At 37.5% G+C, this 19,652-nt stretch overlaps 1 protein-coding gene across 1 annotated transcript in view; it reads left to right on the top strand.

Annotated features, from left to right (window-relative positions):
• The window catches only part of SNTG1 (syntrophin gamma 1), a 386,259-nt gene that overhangs the window by 313,761 nt on the left and 52,846 nt on the right, over window positions 1-19,652 (top strand). Inside the window, exon 15 of the mRNA XM_059724105.1 lies at window positions 10,634-10,786. Coding sequence (XP_059580088.1) covers window positions 10,634-10,786 — 153 coding nt within the window. The remainder of the gene's footprint in view (window positions 1-10,633; window positions 10,787-19,652) is intronic.

Here is a 19,652-nt window from a genome sequence, read left to right as displayed (position 1 = left end):
GAATAGCAACACTTCAAACAAAACAGGATTTACCAATGCACCATTCCATAGGTAGTTTCATTCTCTCAGACAAGTTCATCTCTGTGAAGCTGGCTGAAATGATTGGGGGCCCCCTTATGGTATCAAAAAGGTATGTGACATTCAATTAATTAGGATGTACATATGTATATACATAATATTTTGATATTTTTAAATTAAATGAGCTCTATAATACCAAACTATTTAAACCATTTATTTCTTTATTTTTAAATGCATGCTAAATTTTGATAGGTTATACAAAATAGATTACAATATACCTATGCCATCCAAATTTGCTTATTTCCCAATATTCTTTTTTTAGCATTATAAAAGACTCCACTTTTAATCATGCTAAAATCCTCTCTGTAGTCTGATCACCCCCTTTCTGTCTCCTGCATGGCAAATCACAGATGTTTGGAGACCTACAATAAAAATCCTTTACATTTGACATAAAAACAGCAGGCATACTCTGATGGCAGATTTGCTTGGAAAAGAAATATGGGCCTGGTTATGAAAGGTACTCGTGGCTGGCAAGGTATCAGGATGGTGAACAAGTAGTGTTTATGCCAGGTATTATTCAAAACTATGCAACAATAGTTTCCTTATGATAATCTTAATCAGTGCCAATTTAATGGCTCAGAAGACACATACCATATTTCAGCTACTGTTTCCCAGCTATTACTGGACCCATGGCTCCCCAAATGTAATTCTGTTCATTTTCCCCTTAATTGCTGCAATGCCATGGTTTTTTATTTGTGTTTAGCTGCCAGTAATGACAACAACTTCTAATCTTTCTTTGTTAGGACCACATAGTTGCACAGTTACAGTTGGTGAAAAAAAAACCTTAACTGCTTCAGAATATTTTCACTATATAAATATACATAATGTTAAAGAAGTGGACAAATACAGGAAGCACAGAACACAAACAAGTATGTATTACTGGTAGATATAATAAAAGGGTTGCATCCATAGCATTTGGCAATCAGCATCGGTCACTGTGGGTCCCAAAAGTGGCTAAGCTTTGCACATGCCAATAAAGTCCCAAGCCTCAAGGTTGCTTAAAGTAACATCAGCTATGAAGAGCCCTAGGGGGTTATTCTGACAGCCAGGGGATACTGGAGCACTAGTCACATACCTAATGCTAGGGGCTGAAAAAGCAAATGTCTGTATTGTCTCATTATTTTATCAAATGACCCTAATTTCTAGCACAACCATTTTGATCACCTGATTTCTGGACCCAGATGTCTCTTGCTTGCGAAACATGGTATAAACGAGTCAGCCATGAATAGAAAACAAAACAAAACAAAACAAAATCCACATGCTAAACAATAAGTTGTATTGTGGAATAGTAATCAAAACCCTTCAGTCCTTCAGTTTTTCTCCCACTTACTACAGCTGCTCCCTAACTGAGGGACCTATCCCCTATTCCCAACTCTTCTAAATGAAGTATCTGTAAATTATAACTTGTATTGCTGCAACTACCTCCCTTTCTACATCACAACCCCATGCTACAAAATTTCAACAAAATGGTTTAACAGCAATTCTTTAACATAAACAATCAGTGTATTTCTGCTCCCAACCTTATTGTCAGAACTGACAGAACTTTGCATCTGAAACTTGAAAATTCAGCCTGAAGCAAGCAGTCATTGTGGAGAAATTTAGCCCAAGTAGCTGCCAGGCAAAGTTATAAAGAGCTAAACCAAGGTCACATATTAAAAAGTTTCAAGGAATTTAAGTATATTTGTTGCTATATGCACCGTCTTTCATAATAATATGTCATCTCCAAATGCCCAGTCCTGACATTTGTTCATTTTCAGCCAGTAACACCCAGCACTCCCAAAGAGGTGTTTAGTGCGTGCCACCTCCACGTAGCAATGTTCTGTTCTGCGACTATTCTGAGATTTCCATTTAGTACAAATATCCCTTAATGTTTCTTTGTTCAGTATATTAAAAAGAAAATACCAGGGCTGTGGACTGTTCACAGTTTTAAAAGCCGACAGTGGACTTCCCACCTAGGAGAATGCATCAGGTAAACAGACAGAATTGTTTCATTTGCCCGTGCCTGTGCCAGTGTAGTAGACCTAAACTGCTGAAACTTTTAAAGAGAATGAAATGGACTTGAAATTACAGTAGTTAGCTCCACTTATACCAGTGGACAGATAAAACAGTTGCATCAGTTCTGCATGGCCAGGATAATTGTCTGCAGCCTGAGCAGAGCTGTCCAGAAGACAACATATTTTCAGTTTGTTTTTTAAGTTCCATGTTCCAGCCAAAAGATTCTTCAAACATTTTTGGTCTGTACCCTGGTGATTAGGGCAGCAGCTTTGGAGAAACTCAGGTGCAAGTCTCTGCTCTGACTGATTCAGATAAGAGTTTTTCATTAAATGAGGCTAATGCGCCATTTGCTAATACTAGGACATACAGGTACTCGATTAACGGTGCATTAGCTACTGTGCAGTACCGCACATGTAGCTAGTGACCTGGAGCAATTTTCTCCCAGTCAGCCCGGGCAGCTGGGGGTCTGCTGCTGCCTGGCTAAGCCCCAGTGCAGGGAGGGGAGAGCTATGCCAGCTACAGGACAGCTGTCTCTCTGCCACATGGAGATCAGGATCCATCCCAATTCCCACATGACCAGAATAGTTGTCCTGGCAGCTGGGACTGCTGCATCCCAGCCATGTAGAGATTGGATCCCATTCTGATCCCCACATGACTGGTAGAGCTATCCCATCAGCTGGGACTGCTGTGTCCCAACCACTTGAAAATCGGGTCAGAATACAATCTTCACATGGTCAGTACACCTGTCCTGGCACCTGGGATTGCTGCATCCTAGCCATATGGGGATCAGGTCAGGACTTGATCCCTGCATGGCTGGGAGAATGGTCCCTGTTGGGATTCCCCTGTGGCTGGCAGGCAGTGTCCCCACTGAGTGGGGATGACTCTCCTGGTGATGTGAGGATCGGGACTGGCCCCTAAGCCCCCTGCCAGCCCTGGAGTTGGCACACAGGGGTGCTTGGTGCTCCCCCTGGCTGCTGCAGGGTGGAGGAGCAGGGCAAGAGCAGCTCTAGACTGGGTTGCTCTTGTCAGGTGCAGTTTGCTCCCAACAGGGGCATATGTGTGGACATGCAGACCAGAGTGCCTTAATTTTCTTTACAGAAAATTCAGGTGCATTAATTGCATATGTAGATGTGCCCAGTGTGTATGAGCACATATCTATGATCTCAGCATCTTTTCAACTTTGAAAACAAGCATTAGCGGGTAGTTCAACCAAATGAAAATGGATGAAAAGTCTCAATAGACATGCTAGGTGTGCATAATTGTGTAAACAAATGTATTGCAATTTTTATCTTTTGTTTTATTTTACTATTGAAACTCTTTTTACAAAAAAAACAAACAAACCCTTTATTACTCTGGAATGTAACTACTTTTGTTGCTCTTAAGTGTTATTTGCATCTTCTCCATAGCAACTAATTGTGAAACCATACAAGAGTGTTCTTTATGTCAGGCATAAGTAAAGAGATGCAAACTGTTTAGAAAAATATTCTTTATTCATTCAGAGATATCAAAGAGAGAGATTGGAAATATCTATGCTAATACTATATCAGGACATAAAGTGAGACTCTCTAGTGAATGGCCACTTTCAGTGGAAGATTGCAAGGATGGTGGGCTATATTGCATCTGGATGTGACATAAAGGTCTCCCTTACAGTAATAAAAATAAAACAAGTGGCACACTGGGTCAGACCAGTAACTCATCTAGCCAGTATTCTGCCTCCAACAGAGGCAAGAAATGGGTGCTTTAGAGGGCAAACATTGAACCGGATGTTTAGAGTAACCTATCCTCTCCCTGGCATCCACCATCACTGGTACAGAGATGCCAGAAAAAAAAACATCTCCAATTCTTCTGCTTAATAGCTACTAGTAAATCTCTGAGCCATTAATTTGTCTAGACCCTTTTGCGATCTGCCTCTATGACCTCCTTTGGCAATGAGTTGCATAAGTTAAGCATGCCCTGCATAAAAAAGTTCTTTCTTTTGTTCGTTTGAAACCTGTCTCCTACTCATTTCATGGTATGCTGCCTTATTCTATTATTCTGGGCCCCAGTAAATAATAGTTCCCTATTCACTTTGGTCAGATCCTTCATGATTTTATAGAATTCTATCATCTCCTCCTTCAGCTGTCTTCTTTTCAAACTGAAATGCTGTACTCTTTTTAGTCTCTCCTGGTATGACAACTGCTTCATACACCTGATCATTTAGGTTGTACCTTTTCTAATTCTACTTCATACTTTTTGAACTACAAACAGTATTCAAGATATGATCATCACATCATGGCTTTGTATAATGGCATGATGATGGTGCTCTATTTTGTCTTCAATTCCCTTCTTAATGAGGCCCAACATTTTATTGGCTTTTCTGGTTGCTGCTGCACATTGAGCTGACATTTTTAGATAACTTTCACCAACCATCACCAAGGTCTCTTTCCTGAGGCATAACAGGAGGTTCAGAACCTAGCACTGTGTATGTATAACTGAGGTTATTTTCCCCCACGTGCATTACCTTGATGTAATTCTGCTGCTTCACATTTTTTATTTATTTAACAAAAAAAAAGTGTGGGGGGAAAAGCATTTTTATTTGGAGAGTAGGATATTGGTGATCTAACATTCTCTTCTTTTGTAACCACTCTTTCTCCAGAGAATCTGTTTTTAATTGAAGTCACTGAGAACAGTACAATTCAATCATTATCCATCCTATTTGGCTCATATGAAGTCATTATGTAGTCAAATAAAGTCCTTTTTCAAAGAAAAAGAGCAAACTACTGTGGGTTAGCATTCATGTACTACAGGGAAAGAGAACAGAGTAGCTGACCTATAATAAATCCTCACCCTATTTTAGTTCATTGTTACTAGTTTATATATATGTATCCTTAGACAATCATCCTGTATCTTAGGTTTGATAAAGGGCACACGTAAGTGGCTAAACCAGTTATTGGAGGATTTTATCTACTTTCCTCCATCTATGTTCTATAAAAAGGTAATAATATAAATGATTTCTCATGAATTGGAGTGCTTTATTTGATTTTTTTTTTTTTTTTTAAATATTAAGGTCAGATTCACTACCACATCTGCTTTTTTCCATACATGCCTACGTGTGTATATATTACATTATATTACAAATTTATTACTCTTACTTAATATGAACATCATTATTAATGTATGAGGGCATATGCATTTATGTAAACATACATATGGACAGATTGTGACCACCGTATTTAATATTAGTGAGTGGTTACTGCCATAATCATTTGCCAACCATGGGATTACTCATGGCAAAACTGCTCAGCAGATGTGGGTAAGAGATGTACAATCTTGTCTAATGCAATCTATGCAAGGTATGCACAATATAGGTAGCCCAGTCTTGCATGCTTCTTCTGAGCACTTAATATTAGTTCCTGAGTACCCTTAACTCTTGTTGATTGCAGTGGAGGCTCAGAGTACTCATATCTCACAGAAAGGAGTCCAAAAACTGATTAAATTATTTTTTACTAAAATAACAAGAAATTAATACAGCATGATATGAACAAAGTTGACAGAATTTAAATAGAGAAAATACACTTTTTGGAAAGGTAAGAAGGTATGATGATGCCATTACCCAGTGACTATGTAGCATTCCACTTGTATTTGAAAAGATCCGGTTAATGAGCCATGCTGGTTTCCCTTGGACAAATTTATTACTCTCACTTAACATGAACATCATTATTAATTAGGCGAGTAGGACTCGCACCATCCTGACAGCAAAGACACTGGGTTACATTGCATCTGGATCTAAGCCAGAAACCATCCTCAGAATCCATTCAGTCAGTTTTGTTGCAAAGCTGATGCTTGTATGTGTTAAATAACTAATTTGACCTTTTGCAAGTGGAAAGTTAAGACATTAGTAGTCAAACTTTCTCCTAACCTTTCCCATCCTGTGATTATATCTTCTCCAGAGAATTTTATTGTTGGTTAAGTTGTAGATTGCCATCATCAAAAATCTCTCGCCTTGAGGATGATCTCTACCATGGCTCATTGATGGGTCTTGAGATGCCTTAAGAGTCCAATTCTTGAGCCACAAATCCATCCACAGACGTTCCAGGTCTGCTCGGGGAATGGGAGGCCATACACCAGGATTTCTCTCCTTTTCCTTCCTCCACTCTTTTCTCTGCTTCAAGGCTGAGGCACTTTACCTGGAAATAGACAGCTGCTTGGTTGAGGTTGTGATGCCACTGGAGTTGGTTGGCAGCCAGCTCCTCCCTAATCTTGATGTCAGCTTCAGTTTTCTTAAGGTGTGCTTTCAAAGTGTCCTTGTAGTAGCATTTCCTCTAGTCATCACAAAATCTCAGACTGTTACTACGCTGAGAATAGAGCACTTGTTTTGGGAGTACAGTCAAGCATCCACACACAATGGTTAGTCCAGTGAAGCTGGTACTTGTGGTTCACCAACTCAGTGCTGGTAACATTGGCTTCAGTAAGAATGCTTGTATTTGTGCAGTGATCTTCCCATTCAATATGGAGGATTTTCTGGAGGCATTGTTGGGGATACCTGTCCAGGCTTTTGAGATGACAACAATAGATCACCCACATTTCACAGAGATAAGAGTGGTGATGATGTCTGCATTGTAGACCCTGATCTTGGTGTCTTTCCAGAGATTACAATGAATAAAGACAAGCTGAAGCAATTTTCCAAAGGAAGCACTTGAGCACCAGATCCAGTGCTGGATCTCCTCATCAATATTCACTCTCTGAGAGAGGTGGCTGCCGAGGTAGGGGAAGTGCTCAACTACCTCCAGGGTAATTCCCACCATGGTAATTTGGGTAAAGGGGTCACATTCATGGGCTGAGGCAGGCTGATAGAGAACTTTGGTCTTCTCTGTATTGAGAAGGAGGCCCAAAGTTCGGTAGGCTTCTCCAAAATGATCTAGCACAGTCTGGGGTTTTCCTCAGTGTGCACAAGGATGGTGCAGTCATCAACATATTGAAGATCAAGAATGCTTTTGATTACTCTGGTCTTTGACTGAAAAGTTCCAGACTGACTGAAGAGCCCTTCATCTGTTTGGTATTCAATGTCAATTCCAGAAGGAAGGTGGTCCTTAATGAGAACCAAGATAATTTTTAAAAAAATGAACAAAGAACTAATAAATACTACTATTCAATCATTATCACCTATTGAAAGTATTTATGAAATCATCACAGTCAGCTAAAGTCCACTGCAAACTAAGTAATGATAAAAGTAGGTGACTGTGTTGACCATTAAATTCCTGAATACATTATAGTTATACAAACATAAAATATCTCATCAACAAAATAGGTCCCAGAAAAATAAAAGCTAATTAATAATGAAAAGTTTCTTCTATTTAAATACCAGAAAATTTTATCTTGGATTTTCAGAATCCTTTGGATAATTGCTAATGTTTCCTAGTGAGCAAATATCACCCTATATCCACATTGTATATATGAGATTTACATAGCAATTTTTATTTTTGAAAGCTGTCCACATAGTAATCAGTCTATTGATACCTTCCTTTATAACATTACACAAGGTGGAAGTAGATGTACCAATATCACCCCCTGACATGGAGTATTGCATGCCTATGAACAAATGAAAAAAGGAAAGATTAGAGAAGGCAAGAGAGTTATGCATAAATAAAATCAATATTACATGCATTACATATCATTAAGAACAATAGCTACCAGAGGAATGGATATCACAGGATTTTTTTGCATAATGAGGATTACTTAAGTTCCTACAAACCCATTAAATAACTATGATTGACAGCTTCACAGTCTGAACTGATAGTCATCACATCTAAACTTTGCGGAACTATGCTGGAACGTGTATTCTAAGACCAAGGACTGCTCAATAAGAATTACAAGTACGGACCATTACTCATGTTCATGTTGCTTATGATACTGGAAATCATTCTATTGTGTGGTGGGGCTCTTTTTTTTTTCAGTTTAGTAATAATGATTTGTTCTTCATCATAACAAATATTGTCAAGAATAAATTATATTCAGTTCAATACAATACATTTTTGTTTCCTATTGAAACAGTTCTTAGATTTGCAGGGCCATCATGTGAGCCCTTCTTTGGAATATTGTGTGCACATTTACTCGTTTATTTTTCCAATGTACCGTGCTTATGAAGTACATTCACTTATCTGAGTATAGCTCTTGAACCCTAACCTAAGACCAGGAGATCCAGTATTGGACAAGAGCTATGATAGTTCTTCCAACAGAACATAAGTTGTTATTTAACAATGTCTTTAATAAGACAGTGACAGATTTATCCACTTGTCCCTTCAAAGCTGCTGGAAAAGTGTGCACATCTAGAGATATGTTTAGTTTTAGTTCTTATATTTGTGACTGACCAAGCATAATGGTGTTTTGTGTTATTCCTCCAACACAACAGTATCCAACTTGTGACACAAGGGCCACTTATAAACATTGAGGCTCCAAATTTAGTCCTTCAGTGGGAATGTTTTAAGAAAGTTTGTGTTTGATTTTCAGTTGCAAATGTGATTTCTGGGCCATGCTTTGCAAGTTTTAATTTGGAGTGTGTGCCCCATCACCTTGGTGATAAGGTTAGGGTTGTCAACTCCTCATCTGACTGCCACCACTTTTTCTAAAACTCCAGGTGGTATAAGGTATGGAACAGTTTGTATCCCTTATTCATAAAAAGTGATAAGGTTTAACTGGCTCTGTGTGCATGTAGTTAAGGGTGCCGTTTCTCTGTACCATAGCCATCAAGGTCAGCAAAGGATAGGAGAAAAATACTTGTTGCTGACAACCAACAACCACTTATGGGTCTATGATTTTCTGTCTCAGCCCCAGTGGTAAATAAGAGTGCCATTAGAAATTTTTGTCAGCTGGCTATTGTCTCCAGGGGCATCTACACTAGTGGCAGATATCCAAAGTGTAACACACACAGGGCAAGTCTACACATGCACTTTAATGTACAGTAGCCTATTTTACTGCACATTAAAGTGGCGCGTAAAAAAGCATGCTATTATACTAATGTGCAGTAAAATAGGCTACTGTGCATTAAGTGTCACCTAAAAAGCATGAGCTTGTGCTACTGTGCATTAGTGTAGCCTAATGCACATTAATTTAGTACCTGACATTGGAGGTACTAAATTTAATGTGCATTAGGAAAAGTACAGTAATGCATGTGTAGATGCATCCCCTGAGTAGTTCCCTTTATTCACTTCCCACATGCTCCTTGACTCAAGCCCCAAATCACTTGCTAACATGAATATGGAACTTGAAATGGCCTTCTGGGCCATCAGGTCCAGTCTTCTGCATTCATAGACTACCGTTAATCAAAGATAAACCCCAAATTACCACTTTGAACCCTTATCCACAACTACAAGGAACACTTTCCTAAAGACCGAGAATGAATACCGAAAGGAAGGAGGGATAAGAGCAGCGCCACTACAACAACAGAGAAGTAGTTAGTTAATGTATGCTTATAAGACCCTAGGAAAAGGACTGTGTCCCATACCATAGAGGAAGGCAAAACCCCCCACAATCTGTGCCAGTCTGAGCCAGGGGAAAACTGTCTTCTTGACCCCAAGCTTGGTAAATAGTATGGTCCCTGAGTGAAAGACCAAGGACCTCTAGGTTTCCAGTACTAACAGGAGCATTAGCATGCTTCAGACAAAAACTTCAAGCCTTAGCTATGGTCAAGGTCTAGCTGGGTATATGTAATAATGAAGCTATGCTTTTAACTGTGTTGGTAGAAGGAAATGTTCAGAGAGTCAAGACTCATGTTTCCATCATAGCTTCTTAGAAGTTGTTTCACTTTGATGTTCCCATACATTAGTTATGTCATATTTCTGGGTGCAGGTGTTATGTTTTTACAAATATGTATAAAGGTACATTTTTGTCTGAGTTTAACCTTCAGTTTTTTTCTGTTTTCAAATGTTCTTCATGACTGCTGTGAATTTCTCAGCATAATGTCAGTTACAGCTCCTGGTAGTTAATAAATGTTAGGTTTTTCTTCTTCTGATATCAAATGTATGTTCTGGTAATACGAGTACTTTCTTTAAAACCCATAGACAAGGAATTTTTAACATTGGATTTTGTAAGAAATCACATATGGACTCTGCTACTGTTTCAAAAGACAGTACAAGGATAAATTGACTGCTTGCACTGAAGTGTTCTTTCACATTACTTGTGAATCTTTTAGGGTTCAATTAATTTAGAGAAACTTAGGCTACATTGTGCTTTACCTTTACTTTGGATAAATGGAGGACACATTTTATAACCACTTAATTAGTTTAGAAATTTTTTGTAACCTGCATGATAATTAGCTTGTTAAGATGTTGAAAGTTATGCCTGGGGTTCTGTAAACCAAAATGCAGCTTTCTGTTTGAATGTGCAGCTCTGAATATAAATTTCCTACTTCAGATGCTTTCAGATGTCAAGGTTTAGGCCCAAACATCAGCTATAATTCTGAATTTTGCAATATGTATGAAGTTAAAACTGCCACATTTTAAATAATGTATTCAAATCATAGGTATTTACAGTAAGAATTATTAATTGATGTATGCCAGATTATATAACTTCAGGTTTTCATTAGGACAGTGATCTTTTGGACCGTCGGAAACACTGTTTTGGTGTCCAATCTGAATCTGGAGAAGACCTCTACTTTTCTGTGGAATTAGAGTCTGACCTAACACTATGGGAAAAAGCCTTCCAAACAGCAACTTTTTTAGAAGTTGAACGGATACAGGTGAGACATCTGCCATGATGTTTTGGTACATTGTTATGTTATATTTCATGATGGCAATTGATAAGAAAAAACACCAAATGAGAGAGAATTGTCTGGCCTTCTACTGGGTAATTCATGTTCTTACTATTGTTTCTATGTAGTGTCAAAGTTTTTCCTGGTGTTTTGATGATCTGTCTGTCTGTTATTTTTTTCTGTATAGTTCATCTCATTTTATTTAAACACAATAGCACTGTTCCTTGCCCCATAAGGTTATGACCTAAAGTCTTCAAAAAACACTCATGACCTCAAATGATAGCCTTTGATTTTTATAGGTAATTAAAGGCTATTATTAGACAATACAAGAAATTATGATAAAAAGAAATGATGATAAAAGGAAGGGGAAGAAAAGGGGGAAAAGAAAAATGTGGGAAAAATGTATTAAACAACCGGGGTAAAACAGTAATATGAACAGCACTATGATGCAATCAGAGCACATAAAGATCTCAATTCTGCCCTCACCTACAAGAATTACATTCTCATTACAGTTGATGGGAATAGCACCAAAATAAGTAGCTTAAAATGTTTTATATTCCACACAGTTACTGTTGTTCAACTTCTTGTTAATTTTCAGATAGCAGAGCACAAATAGCTGACACCAAAGTAGACATTTGTAGTGGCTTATTATGCCTAGTATTATAGATCAGATTGGAGAATATTTGAGAACTATCATTTTACTGAAAAATTAATGCGTCAATATGTAAGTGATAGTTTGTGTTAAAATGGCAAAAAAGAATGTCAAAATGTTTTTTTCACCTATTAATAGCTATTTTACTGATCTAATTATGAGGAAAAATCTTTTAGGGACATCTTTTCAATGAATGTCATTATGAGTTTTCATGTAGCTGTATCTAGAAAAACTCCTATTTGCAGCTAAGTAGAGTATTTGGCATCTACATGTTAGATGCTTATGTTGGATACAAATGCTACTTTGTGCTCAAGCCTGAGTTTCTGTGCATGTGTCTTTTGTGTTCTTTGAACATCTGCTCTGATTGTTTAAATATATTAAAACTCAAAGCCAACATCACAACTGGGATAATATTAGTTTATATCCTGATTCCTATATAATAAAATAACTGTCACAAAAAGCAAAATGTTTTTATTTTCAATATACATACTTTTTTCCATAATAGTAGGCTCAGAAATGGCAATTTTAAGCTTGAAAATGTTATACTTTGTTTCCCTTTATATGAATATTTCCTGTCTTTTGCCTTTGAGTGTTAGACTGAAAACAATATATGTGCAGATTCACTCTTTAAACACAACAACAAACAATTCCCCTGACTGGTAAATATTTGACATGCCTCTTCCTTCTCCTGTCATTGACTGCAGCATTATTTATAAGCAAAGTATTAGGCCTTCAACAGAAGAAAATAAACAAAGGTCTGTAATTATCATTAGTACTCAGGATACTTCATCTTTCGCCATTTTCTATATGGGCACCTGCTGTGCCTCTGCTGATTGTTGGCTTTTCCTCTTAGGTTTTAAAGTTGAAATGTATTCAATATGTCCCCATTTCCCCAGCGATATCTTCTTTAATACACTTATTCCCACAGCACCCCCACAAAGATAAGCAAACCTTGCTTTCACTAAGCTGAAAATATATTTACTTGCTGAGACTGAATATTGGTGATAAACAAACTTGAGAGATCAGGCTAATAAAATGAATTATTTTTGTGAAATAGACCAAAAAAAACACTGATTGAGTGACTTAGCGTATAAATGAAAAATCACCTTTCTTTTATACATTTTACCTCCATCTTGACCTATTTTCTCAGTTGCCACATGAAGGTGGGGGAGAGAAATTCAAATTAGAGTCCCTTATTTGCCTTTAGTTTATTCTAGTTGACTCAATCTTTTCTCCCAGAAATTTGGTGCAGCTAGATATCAAACATACACTAGGTTTCCAGGTATCCAGGTTGTAGCTGTATTAGTCTAGAGGCAAAAGAAATCAAAACTCATGGAAGAGGTGATATCTTTTATTAGACCAACAAAATATTTGCAAACATATTATTGTATTTATCTGCAAGCTTTTAGGCACACTCTCCCTTCATCAGGCATAGGAAAGAACAAAAATTGTAAAAGATTTCCTAGGTAGAAATGAAAATTCATATTTCACAGGAGAGCTGAAGGTGTGGTAAAGTCTCCTACTTAGGCTAGTCCATTTTCTCCAGGGTAGGCACAGAGAAAAGTTGAAACAGTCTTTTAGTCTCTTTACTTCAAAGTTGACTGGTGGCAAGCTGGATGTAGGAAATATGCCTCCGTGGATAACTATGCATTCAGTAAGCTATTTACATTTACGGTTAACTGTGGGTGCATCAACATGTGATGCTACATCACTGTAGTGATGCAGTCCTTCATTATTACACATCGCTCTGGGAATGTAGTGCCTAAAAATAGCCACGTGTGGCACACATGGCACAGTATGGACTGTTACTGCACTGTATTTTAGTACTTCCAAAAGGAAGCAGTAAATGATGGTGCAGTACCAATGGTGCCATAGCAGCATGTATCGACATGCCCAGTGTGTACAAATCCAAATATGTGTATATTTTTCTACCCCGTGCCATCTTTTTTTTAATATATATTTCATTTTGGATTTTATTGATTTTCCATTTGTAAAATATTATTAAAATGTGGGCTGTACTCCACCTTATTCTTACACATATCAGTATATGTTTTTACTAGTAGAAATTGGTGTAGCTGCGCTGAAATCTGTTGGGATCCTAATATGATATATTTTTAAAATAATATGTTGCAAATACAATTATTGAATAATATGTCAGACTAGGGCCACAATTCAGCGAGGTACTTAAGCACATACCTCACTAACATGCATGAGATATTTCTTTGAAATACATATCCATAGATTCTGCAGAGGAACATCTATAATGGAAAAAAGTAAACTTCCTCAGGACAGATGTGTTTTAGGAAGCAAGCAACCCAAAAAAGCAGGAGAGCTAGTAACAGTTTGTCATTAACATGTAAATGCTGTTCATGGATGCATGCAGACATAGCAAGTGAAACATTTCATAAAGGAAACATTTCAGCCAAGGGAAGCACATATGTCCCTCTGCCATTCCCAACTGGAATATTTTGAAACACCACAGTCTCTAGTGTCACCCAGGCAGAGCTAACAGAGGTTGTAATGATCTGCAGCTCTGCTGTCCTGTCTCCTACCCTCCCACTCCCCTCACAGGGGCAAGAGATAGAGGGGATGGGAGAGTAGAAAGCTGATGAAGAGAGGGAAAGGGGGAGTGGGGAAGCAAGTAGTGGTTGGGCTCCCCAACCCAGCCACTGGCAGTTTGATGCTTCAGCTCCAATTGCTGCTAGATCTCCTCTCCCCATTTCAGCTGAACAGAGAGGTTAAACAGAACTGGGACTGGATGGCTTAGCTTTGCAGATGGCCCCTGGAGTTGGCAGGGCTCTGGCAGGGAGGGAGGGAAGGAGGAGTTGCAGGTGCAAGGGGAAGAGAGGGGAATTCTGGTAGGGTTTGAGGAGAGCTGGGACCTGAAGCAAGATTAATAGCTGCACAACTGGCAGGTTGTCCATACCCTCTCCTTGCCTGTGCAAACATAATAAAAGGTTAAAGGTTTCACAATAGTACCCCTTTTTAAAAAATACTGTTTTTTAATGTTACATTTCAGAGGGCTCGTATGTTTGTACAGGTGACCTTTCAAAATATTTTAGAGGCATCCCTGTGTTGCTGCAATTGTGTCTTTGTGATATGTTATCATTTTTTTTAAATTCCTTTTTGATACAGCAGTAAGGAACATCCACGAACATGATAAGATTAAAAAAAAACCCTAAAAAAAAACAAAACCCAAAAACCAGATGACTAACTGAATGTTGCCAAAGAGAGGACTGTTTCTGGCTGTTTTATTGCATCTTTTTCAATTGTGCATGAAGGATTTATTATACCGTACGAATGGACTAAAATCAATCGAATGTAACAGTAATCTCCCTTGGTGTCCTTACTATATTGAATATTTTACCCCTTTCTTTATGGACCACCTTTCTTATTAGTTTTCTCATTTATACTGTAGCCGTTCTCTTGACAAAAGATGGAGTAAGATACCTTGTGATTACAACTTAAAGTTTGCCTCCATAGGAAAGTCTGAGTTGAATTTTAGACTTACAAAGTGTTCTCTGAGATTCAGATATAGTGTATAGTAAGCTTACAAAACATCATGCTTTCCATAATTTAAAAATCTCCTTAGACCTGTAGTGTGTACAGAAAGCCTCAGGTCTAAGGAATGTAAACCTTTGACTGTCTCCTCCTGTACCTAAGCTTCTGAATTATTCATGGACCCAATTTAAGATTCTGTGCTGTGTGAGTGCATGGGATTGAAAGATGAAATATTTCCAGGCTTTTTATTTGGGATGCTTTCATTTTGACAAGGTTACATATTTTTTGTGTGAGAAATCAATAATCAAGGGCAAATCGAACAATTTTTAAAAAACTTTTAGATTTCTATGATACCCATAAGAACTTCTACATTCTTTGTGATCCTCGAAGTGTTCTTTATCTAATTCTTTCAAAGGTCATGAAGTAAAAGATGAATTAAAGATGGCAGAGACATTTGAGGTGAGAAAGAGCTCATACTGGAGAAAAGAAAGACAGTAAATTAGTTTGCCAGTTTATCCTACAGTACATATTTCAAGCTCATTGCAAAATAATAAGAATATGAATTATAAAATGAATACTAATACTAATTTTGCCACAATAGAAAGGACACCTGGTTGTGGGCTGATACTTTTGTATGTTATATGATGTACAACATAAAACAAAAAGATGGTCTTTCCTCAAAGAGTTTACTTTGCTCAGGCCATTATGAATTCTTCTTTTTATATCTTTCCCTTGATAAATGTAGCTCATATGCTTCTGATAGATTTCTAGAAATTACAAAAAAGTATAAACATGATTCTTAGCCTGGGGTTACTTTTAATACCAATGTTACATGTAGGTGGAGATTCTGTTCATGAGTACAGGACTGAGGTGCAAAGTCAACACAATTGGTGTAAAATAACTATATTTGAGATGCTGTCTTTTTGCCAAATTTTATTCCTCTGTATAGTTGATTTTTAATGTATCTGTATCCTGGGGGGAAGATAAATAAAGCAGTTGTTGTTTTATGCATTTTATAAGGAGGTAATGAGAAAACTCTACAAAACTACTAGGCTTTTGCTTTCCCAGATTTCCAGTGTTTGAACATTAATAAATTTTCACCAGTATGAAACATATTATTTTCCATTTACAAATCCACTTTTTAAGTATTAATTGAAAAAAATGTGTTCCCAAGCCAAAGTAATCTCATCTCCTAACAACAGTGATCAAAGTGAAAGTTTTCATGTTTGTATCTTAATAGGAGTTTTATTGCAATTCCAAAAAACACCCTTTCTTTTTGCAGAGTCGAGGCCAAATGAAATATAGTGGTGAGCTGAAAAATGAAATCCTGATTTTTAATTACTTTATTTAGTCAAATATAAGACAAGGTATTTTTCCTCCCAATCAACATGTGGAAAAAAAAGCCTCTTGTATTGCATTCACATAAAAGGAAACCTCACTAAATGAATTGTCTGTTATTAAACTGCTGCCAAAATCACCAAGTAGACAAAGTTCTTTGGGTAGATGTGATATCTTTTATTAGACCAACTAAATAGATGGAAAAATTATTTTTTGTGAGCTTTCAGGCACAAACACCCTTTTTCAGGCATAGAAAGAATCTGATGCTAAATTGTGTATTCTTCCAGGTAGAAATAAGCCAAAAGCATTATGTACTCAGTAATGGAAATCATCTATAAAGATGATTAAATGCAGCTAACAATGAGTATGATTATAAAACACATAGCCTACATGGGGCAAACATAATGATGGGAACCTTTGGGGGGGATTGACCTCAAAAAAATAAAAAGTGGGCAAGTGTTCCACCCATAGGGTAGTGGCACCAGGCTTGTAGTGTACTTCAGTACCACGTCAACACTGGGAGAGCCAGAGCCAGCCCCAACACTTCTCCCCCTCCCCCCCCCCCCCCCCGGTACTACATTTGATCTTAGCCAAAAAGACTGAGATGCTAATGGAATCCTACCACATGAATAGATTAGTACTGCCAATCTGAATAAGATGTATTGTTGTGCCCATTGAGGACAATCCCCCTCAGTACTGACTCATTTTCAAGTCATGGTGAGCCACTACATTAAATACATTTCAACTCCTCCTTCACTCCCAGAGCTGAGCTGTACCTTTCTTTCCAATTTCCAGTGAGTCCTGCTTGTTTGTTTTTTTCACCATCCTTAAATATTTAGCAAACATTAGTGAACGGGGACCCAAATAGCTTTACTTAGAATCCCTATGTCTCCTCCTCAGCTCATCCAATATGAATAGTTTGGCTCTGCATTCCATGTGGTAGAGGTGGACCAGGTTGCCCAGTACCTCATCTTCATCTATATTTTTGTAGAATCTAAGGCCTGTTGACAAGAACACCTGCTTCCAGTGGGGGCCTAATTGTCATGTGAAACCCTACTTGGGTTGGTATCTGGAGTACACACACATACTGAGCATGGCTGAGCTGTGAGGTGACCATGGTTTGAAATGCTGTTGTCTCTTCTGGGGCCCAGCATAGTAAGCCATATGGTAAATTGTGAGCCTTTCGGCTTTGGACTAATGTCATGCATAGTTTATACTATATACAAGTAGGTACAAAAGTGTTTCTTAAAAGTGTGTTTATGAAGTACCTGTACTAAAATTTGCTTTTCTGGGGCTACTCTGACCCAGCTCAACATGCTGCAGAGGGGCTGGCTGGGACATAAGGGTGTTTCAATGTGAGACTAGCCAGCAGGCAGCTCCAGCACTGAAACATCCTTATGCCCCAGCCAGCCCCATCAGCATCTACATGTGCATTGCTGCACACTAAAGAATGCAGCCATAGAAGAGTACTTGTGTTGACAAGTACTAACCTACAGCTGAGTTAGATTCCTGTGGCCTTATAAGGCCACACGTGAAGACTCCGAGTCTTTATTGTAGATGCACCCACTCTCTTCAAATTTGCTTCTTGCTTCCATGTGCTCTAGGAAAGCATAGTCTGACAGGAAGGAATAAGGAAAGAGGCTTGAGAAGAAAGAAGTTTGTTCAGGCAGAGGACAATGGGGCTACCTGATCCCCCAGATTTTTTTCCCTGATGTAGCAGTGGAAGGGGGACAAATTCAAGGCAAATCTCTAATAATTAGATTCTATGCCTTGAAACTTATAACAAACATATACATTTTCCATATATAAAATCTAATTATTGGGGGGGAGCGTCTTATAATCAGGGTCATCTCATATTCAATTAGGTATGTTAAGTGTAGGAATTAGATAATTTTAGAAATAATTGGAAAGAATTAGACCATGTTCATATTTTGATTTCATGGTTTGATTGTGTCTAGGTCCAATTGTTTGTCTTTCACTCACAGAAGAACCACTTAATCATTTATCTAACACAGTAGTGGCTGGCATATATGTATTGATGTCTATATACAGTTTAATCATGTACTCTAATGAATGTTAATAGAAATTCTCCATGAACTTAAGTGGTTGAGGTCTGAAGCTTCAGTACATGAATTCCATGGTGTTTGTTTACAATTTATGCAACAACCTTGATGTGTGTCTAGAACTGGTCATGACTTGATTCTATTTGGGACAAAAAAGTAGCACAAAGATAGAGCAGCATAGATATTACATGAACATTCAATTTCCAAAAAAACCCAATTTACAGTAAAGTGTCAGAGAAATCAAATTTTAAATCATAACCCATCAATGACAACTGTTTCAGGTAGTATAAGTAGCAGATATACCTGACTTGTCCTTGTGGGGCCATGCTACACATTCAAGTTAAAGCTGGATAAAAACTAACTATGGAGTCGCTACACATTTTCAAGCACTATCTTTATAGCTTGTTGGCTCTTTTTATATTTGGATAGTCATTTTTTATGTCTGATAATTACTTTGCACATGTGGCGGGTCTAAATTTATTGCTAGATTAACCAGTTAATTGTGTGATAATTACTTGGCAGGTCTGGCCAGTCTTTTCACATGTGGCCAGTCTAAATTTATTGTGCAATTAAATAATGATGCAACACTTTAATTAATTGCATTATTATGTAATTTGTAACAGGGGTCTTAAGAGCAGAGAAGAGCCCTTCAAAAAGAGAAGATGTAATTTGTGATCCTTGTGTTAAGGAAACAGTCAGTTAATTTGTATTTCAAAAAAGAAAAGTCATCCTTTATATAAATGTATGTGTTTACAATGAGAGGCAAGGGTTTTTGTGGGTGATATCTTTTACTGAACCAATGGTCTGGTTGAGATAGGCATAAACAAGTTTTCCAATTAAGTACATTCTTCACCAGGTCCCCAGTCTAGGACTATCCCAACTATGCATTGGATCCAATAAAAGATATCACTCACAAAAAAATTTTGTGTCTCACTTATTTCTTGCATCATCATGGCTACAACATGACTACAGAACTATTAAAATAGGATTACAATTACTCTCTCTATATATGTATTAGTACATGTATAAGTTTTACTGTATACAATATGGTGTTAATGATGAAATAATGTGTCTTTTGTACAACTAAATGGAATTTAGAGTATTAAAAATGCCAAAAAATATAAGTCACTGAATGCTTTTGAAAAATCTTACCTTTATTTCTCTTAATTCCATTCTAAGAATTCTGCCCTAAGTTCCTATCCTTCCAAAGATATTTAAGATCAAGTTTCAAAATGGGGGTTTCTCAAGATAGGTTGCTGAATTGATACTTAAGAATCTAACTAAACACAACCTATTTTGC

This window comes from Alligator mississippiensis, chromosome 3 (genome assembly GCF_030867095.1).
Source record: "Alligator mississippiensis isolate rAllMis1 chromosome 3, rAllMis1, whole genome shotgun sequence".
NCBI lineage: Eukaryota > Metazoa > Chordata > Crocodylia > Alligatoridae > Alligator > Alligator mississippiensis.
This window is presented reverse-complemented; position numbering and strand designations above follow the sequence as displayed.